Source organism: Myotis davidii, unplaced genomic scaffold (assembly GCF_000327345.1).
Source record: "Myotis davidii unplaced genomic scaffold, ASM32734v1 scaffold37, whole genome shotgun sequence".
NCBI classification, from domain to species: Eukaryota; Metazoa; Chordata; class Mammalia; order Chiroptera; family Vespertilionidae; genus Myotis; species Myotis davidii.
In genome coordinates, this window is record NW_006289395.1 from 324,552 (window position 1) to 331,286 (window position 6,735).

Here is a 6,735-nt window from a genome sequence, read left to right on the forward strand (position 1 = left end):
TCTGAATCCTGTTTGGCTCGGTGGATAGAGCGTCGGCCTGCGGACTGAAAGGTCCCAGGTTCGATTCCGGTCAAGGGCATGTACCTGGGTTGCGGGCACATACCCAGTGGGAGATGTGCGGGAGGCAGCTGGTCGATGTCTCTCTCTCATCGATGTTCCTGGCTCTCTATCTCTCTCCCTTCCTCTCTGCAAAAAATCAATAAAATATATATTTTTTAAAAAATCAATAAAATATATTAAAAAAAAAGAGAGAGAAACATCGGATCAGCTGTTTCCTGCACGCCCCCTATTGGGGATGGAGCCTGCAACCAGGGGGGCATGTGCCCTGACATGGAATCCAACCGTGACCTCCTGATTCATGGGCCAACGCTCAGCCACTGAGCCACACTGGCCAGGCTAACTTCCCCATTTTTTTAAATATATTTTTTAAAATATATTTTATTGACTTTTTACAGAGAGGAAGGGAGAGGGATAGAGAGTTAGAAACATCGATGAGAGAGAAACATCGATCAGCTGCCTCCTGCACACCTCCCACTGGGGATGTGCCCGCAACCAACGTACATGCCCTTGGCCGGAATCGAACCCGGGACCCTTCAGTCCACAGGCCGACGCGCTATCCACTGAGCCAAACCGATTAGGGCAGCTTCCCCATTTTTAAGTGACCAACTGAGGCTCAGAGGTGCTAGGTAGCTCACTCAAGAATGTATGAGCAGTTAGCAGGGCTGGCACCTGACCCCAGGAAGTTTGGCGCCAAAGCCTGTGCTCTTGACTGTACCAAACCAGGTGAAGGGCTTGTTTACAGCTATGAGCTATGCGATTCTGATATAATAGGAATATATATATATTTGGTCTTCATGACAGGGAGCCTCTAAAACTTGGAATTTCCTAAGTGGTAAGAGCATTCGGAGCATCTTTTGTTCTAATGGTTGGTCTTCGATTCTGCTTCCTGACACCAAGCTCCTAAATCCCTGGGGACTTCCTGGGTGACAGGAGCATTTTTTTGTTCTAATGAGGTGACTGCTGGTGGACTCCTGGGCAGGGGCTGGTCCCCAGAAAGACCAAGCCATGACAGAAGCTTGGAACTTTCAGCCCGCCCCCCCCCCCTAACTTCTGGGGAGCGGAGAGGGACTGGAGACCGAGTTAATGATTGATCATGCCTACATGATGATGGCTCCATAAAAATTCCTAAACTGTGGGGTCAGTAGAGCTTCCAGGTTGGCAAACACATCCACCTGCTGGGAGGATGGTGCCTCACAACTCTTCGGAGACAGAATTCTGCTCCTGCGCTCAAGACCCTTCCAGACCTGTCCTGCACACCTCCCCATCGTCTATTCGTCTCTATTATCACATGCTTTATTATAACCAGTAAACATAAGTATTCCCCTCAGTTCTGTGAGCCATTCTAGCAAATTATCAAATCTGAGGAAGGGGTCACGGTAAACCCCAGTTTATAGCTGGTCAGTCAGAACACAGGAGGCCTGAATTTGCAACTGGCATCTGAAGCGGGGCGCGGGGGGAGACTACTATTTCCAGGCAGTTGGTGTCAGAAGTGAATTGTAGGACACCCAGTGAGGGGAAAACCCACACACCTGATATCAGAAGTGTTGTGAGTAGAGTACAGAAAAATAGTGTATTTTTCTTTCAACAGCCCACATGTTAAAATTAGAGGAGAGGCCCTTCCTCCAGGAAGTAGCAGCCCTGCAGTGAGCAAAGCAAAGGTTCAATTCCAGCCGCCACACACTCGCGTGGCCAGGCCGGCCCAGCTGCACCACCATACCGGCATGGCGCCCGCTGAGGCGTGGTGCCTGCCGGGGGTGGCCGTGTTGACTTGGACAAGGCCCATGGAGGCTTCTTAGAACCAGAGACGTCCAAAGCTGGCCCCGCCCCTCGAGATCACCTAGGACGGCGGTCGCCAAGCTTTCAGGCCTCACGGACCACCCGTGGTCCCCAGACCACCGGTTGGCGACCGCTGACCTAGAAAGATCATAATCATGGTACGTAGCTGCCATTTATGAAATACTTATTGCGTCCCAAGTACAGAACTAAGCGTTTTATCTGCATCATCGCATCTCAACACTCAAAAAGGACCAGAGTAAGGCAGGGGCGGTCATCAACCCCACTGCACAGATGAGGAAACTGAGGCTTTAAATGCTCTACACGCTTCACTTTCAGGTACAGAGAACACGGTAGCAGTGCGATTTGCCCCTGGTCTTGCTGCTAACCACACAGAGTTTGAACCCAGCTCTGCTGAGTTCAACTGCCCCACCACGGGCCACTGCCCTGCGAGGGCTTGTGGGAGGTGGAGAAGAACTAGCTAAATGACTCTGGGCAAGTTACTTAACCTCCTGTAGCTCAGTTTCCTTGTCTATGAGAAGGGAGAAGTCCCCACTTTGTGTGGTTATTCTGAAGAAAAAGAGAGCTGGTAACTGGTAGAACCCAGAAGAGCACCTGGCACACAGTTAAGTGCTCAGGAAGCGCTCGCTCTTATCGTTATCTCAGAACGTCGTCCCAGAAAATGATGCGGGGAAGTGAAGAAAGAGAAGCAGAAATCTGGCTTCATGGAAGGTTTGGTGGCTCTGTGGTTTTTAGTTTATTTGCTTTTACTGCTTCTCTACTGTTGACTGGCGGTGTGGCCTTAGAGGTATGGATCTGAGCACTGCCACCAGACACACGCTGCCTCCTGCTGTTCCCTTTGCCTGGAATGTTTTCTCAGCCTCATGCCTTGCTGCCCCCCCTCCTTTAAGTTTAGACTCAAAAGCCACCCCACCCCACCCCAGGTCTTCCCTGGCCACCCTCTGCCTCCCCAAACTTCCTGTCACTCTCCCCTACTTTATTTTTCTCTTTGACGCTTAGTAAAACATATTGTTCATTTATCTCTAGAATGTAACCTCCAACGGAGGAAGAGTTTTTTTTTTTTAAGTTTATTGATTTTGAGAGAGAGAGAGAAACATTGATGTGAGAATGCAACATTGTTCAGCTGCCTCCTGCATGCCCCCCACCAGGGACCAAGCCCACAACCTGGGCATGTGCCCTGTCTGGGAATAGAACTGGCAACCCTTTGGTGTGCGGGAGTGCGCCCAACCAACTGAGCCACACTGGCCAGGGAGGGAGGGAGGGATTTTTGTCTTCTTTGTTCACTGCTATCCCCAGTGCTTAGACAGTGTCTGCTATGTAATGGGAGATTTTTAAAAATTTGGTGAATGCATGAACCTGTCTTCTTCAAAGTCTGCCTGTTGTCTGTCCCCCCTTGGGCAGGAAGTCATCCTCAGTGCAGGACAGGGCTGGTCGGGAGCTGGGATGATGACGGTAACTCGACCGCTTCTGGGGCACTCACACCGTGCCTGACACACCTCCAGGGCTCTACAGGCATTGCCTTATGTAATGATTTCCCCCAAACGACCACCCAAGGTGGGTATTTATATTATCCCAATTTTACAAATAAGGAAACCGAAGCTCACAGGGAGGTGGATATACCTTGTTCAAGGTCACACAGCTTGTGAGGAGCAGAGCAAAATTCAAATCCAGGCCTGTGTGGATCCAGGTGCTGAGTCTTGCCCTCTGCCATACTGCTGGATCCTGCCCCGAAAGGGCCTACGGCCAGCGAGCGGGTTGCAGAATCACCACACAAGGTCTCACGTGCTAAATGCTCACTGTGTCATGTCTGACTCTGTCCTTTCCTTCGCTCCCCACATCCGGCCGTCCCCAAGTCTGGTCAAATCTGCAGCCCGACTTGGGAAAGGCTTTGGAAACCTTCCCTTCGACCCACCTCCGGCCCCCAAATTAGCTCGGGGCCTTGTTAACACTCGCAAGGTCCAAGGTCATGGTCTCCCAGCTATTCCCCTGCCTCCAGGCTTACCTCTTACTGGAGGTCAACCTCCCCAATGCAGCTCAGGTGGTATTACTCTTGGTCTCAGAACCCTTCCCTGGTCCCCACTCACTCTAGAATAAAGCTCCAATTCCTCAGCCAGGCACTCGGGGGTCGACTTCCAATCTTCCTTTCCAATCTTGCCTGTGCTAGTCTCCCTTCAAGCACCCAGTGCTCTACAACCTCAACACATCCTGGACCTCCATGCTCTTGCCTATGCTGGTCCTCCTGTTAGAAATGCAGTCTTTCCTCCACCTCTGCTCCAAAGCCCTGCAAAATATTAAGATCGAACTCAAATGCCACCTCCCTCGTGGCCCTACCGAACCCACAGGACAGGGGTGGGCAAACTCTTTGACTCGAGGGCCACAATGGGTTCTTAAACTGGACCGGAGGGCCGGAACAAAAGCATAGATGGGAGTGTTTGTGTGAACCAATATAAATTCAAAGTAAACATCATTACATAAAAGGGTACGGTCTTTTTTTTTTTTTAGTTTTATTCATTTCAAACGGGCCGGATCCGGCCCGCGGGCCGTAGTTTGCCCACGGCTGCCATAGGACGACAGGTTCTCCCTCGCCTGGCTCATCCACATCTTTTTGCTTCTATGGCCAGTGCCCAGCAGCAGATATTAGCTCACTCCCCAGGCCAGGCCTCGCTGAGTTACTAAGCACATGGGTCTTCTGAAATGGATTGGTGCAGGTGCTGAGGGAGACAGAAACTGGGGAGAAGTGTGTGCACAGAGAGGCCCGCAGAAAACTGCAGAAGGGCAGCAGAAAGCAGCGTAGAAGAGCACAGGACCTGGAACCTGACTGCCTGCGTTCAAATCCAGCTCTCCCTCTTCCTGGCTAAGTGGGCCTCAGCGGTCTCATCTGAAAAGGAGAGGTAATTAGAATACCTGCCTCCACGGGGGACTGTGAAAACTAAATGAGTGATCATATGTGAAGCTGAGAACAGTGCCTGGTACACAGTAAGTGCTAAATAAGTGCTTCCTGCTACTGTTATGAGCCAAGCCCCAACAGGGGCTCAGCGCTGGCAGAGGGCTGACAGTTGCTGGCATAGTCCCCAAACTGTAGCTACTTTTCTGGCACATTTCCCATATGCTACTTGCTTACAACCCTGTTGGGAGATAGGCAGGGCGGACAATTAGTCCCATTTTACAGATGGGGAACCGAGGCTCACTCAGGGAAAGTGCCAGTGAAGAAGCAGGAGGGCCAGAACCCGTCAGTTCTACCTCGCCCTCCTTCCCCTCCTCCAGGCAGCGGTGCACCTGCTGTGCAGGCCTCGAGTAGCGCCCAGCAGCCCCTCCATGCAGGAGGCCCCAGCCATCGTGCCTTCCTGCCGCTCCCCATGCACATCCACCCTCCAGGCCAGGCCAGGCGCAGTACCCAGTGGTGTGTACACACTCGGAACACACACACACACCATCCCCCCTACACACACACACACACACACACACACACACCCTACAGAAGGGCCCAGGCCCCAAAGGTGAGGAAAACCGGTTCTGAGGAATCTGCCTACTGAGCGAATTCAGACCCTTCCACAGTCACAGGAGCTGCCCAGCGTGCGTCACAGACACAGACGCGATGGAAAGGCAGAGATACCAGCAAGGGGGGCCGAGAGAGGGCGAAGCAGGAGGCGGAGGCTGAAAACTTCGTGCTTCTTTTTTCCATTTCAGCGACAAGAGTCACACCCGACCTTTACGTAAACATGACCAAGGAGCCGCTCTGTCCAAGCCGTTTCCTCGCGGCCGCCAGGCCTCTCCTCCCAGTGACCCTGACACGCTGGGCAGGCCCGCGAGAGGCCAGCGCACAGACCCTGCACAAAGGCGAGCCGGGCCACCGGACGTCACCCAAGCCTCCTGCCTGCTGCCCTTGCTCTGCCCCACATTTATCTCCCTGCCTCTTCCTAACTGAGCCCCACAAGGCCACTCACACACACGAGAGGCAGGCACGCACACACGGCTGCGGCTGATCTCGAGGCTGAGGCCCACATGCCCTTGTCACGCCACCTCCCTCCCCACAAGTGTTTTCTGAGCAGCTCGTCTCCCAGCCCAACAGCAGGGACAGGCTCCCCACAATGTCACAGAGGAATCCCTCAGCGCACACACAACCTTCCCCTGGCGAGGCTGCCCGCGGTCCCATCCACACGACCTGCACATTCCACCCAGAGCCCCTCACACCAGTGCCAGCTGCTCCCCAAGTACTTGAGACACACCCTAGGGTTTCTCAAGTCCCTCACGATGGGTGGTACCTGAGTTCTAGACGTGCGCCACCTCCCCATGCAACTCGCTCAGCGCACAGACACAGGAACCCATCCAGCGGGCCGTCCGCACCGAGCAGCACAGAAACGGACCACACCTCAGCGGCACAGACACGGGGCCCAGAAGTGACACCTTCCAACTCAAAGGTAAACAACCGCCCCTCCAAACAGGCGCAGACGCCTGCACTCGCCGCCCAGAGCACTGACACCAGCGAGCTGTGCGGAAAACAACAGTTCATAAATAGTTCATCTGTGCAGGGAGGCAGAAGAAAACACTTGCTGCTATAAACCTGCCGAACGCCCCACATCCAGCAAACTCTGCAGGTACCGGATCCTGCCTGGAACGGGGACCTGTCACCCCAAGCCACGGGGCCACCTGCTGTAATTCTGCCCCACAACCCTGGGCACCCCACCACCTGGCTTTCAGTCCCCCTGGCCCAGGAGGGCCCTCCCCAGACCCCTGGCTGCCAGGCCAGCAAACGGTGGTGCGCAGGAGCGGTTTACCTGGCCGCACAACACGGCAGGAGACACGCAATCTCCAGGACCCACAGCCACCACCCTGCCCCGACGGCGCAGCGGCTCCGGGCCCCTGCCAGTCCTGCCCACCCCG

At 53.9% G+C, this 6,735-nt stretch overlaps 1 protein-coding gene across 1 annotated transcript in view; it reads right to left on the reverse strand.

Annotated features, from left to right (window-relative positions):
- ZBTB4 (zinc finger and BTB domain containing 4) overlaps positions 1 to 6,592 on the reverse strand; it is a 15,272-nt gene extending 8,680 nt beyond the window's left edge. Inside the window, 1 exon segment of the mRNA XM_015562561.1 lies at positions 6,117 to 6,592. Within this exon segment, the coding sequence (XP_015418047.1) occupies positions 6,117 to 6,433 (317 nt within the window). The 5' untranslated portion in view covers positions 6,434 to 6,592.
- Positions 6,593 to 6,735: the final 143 nt, after the last annotated feature.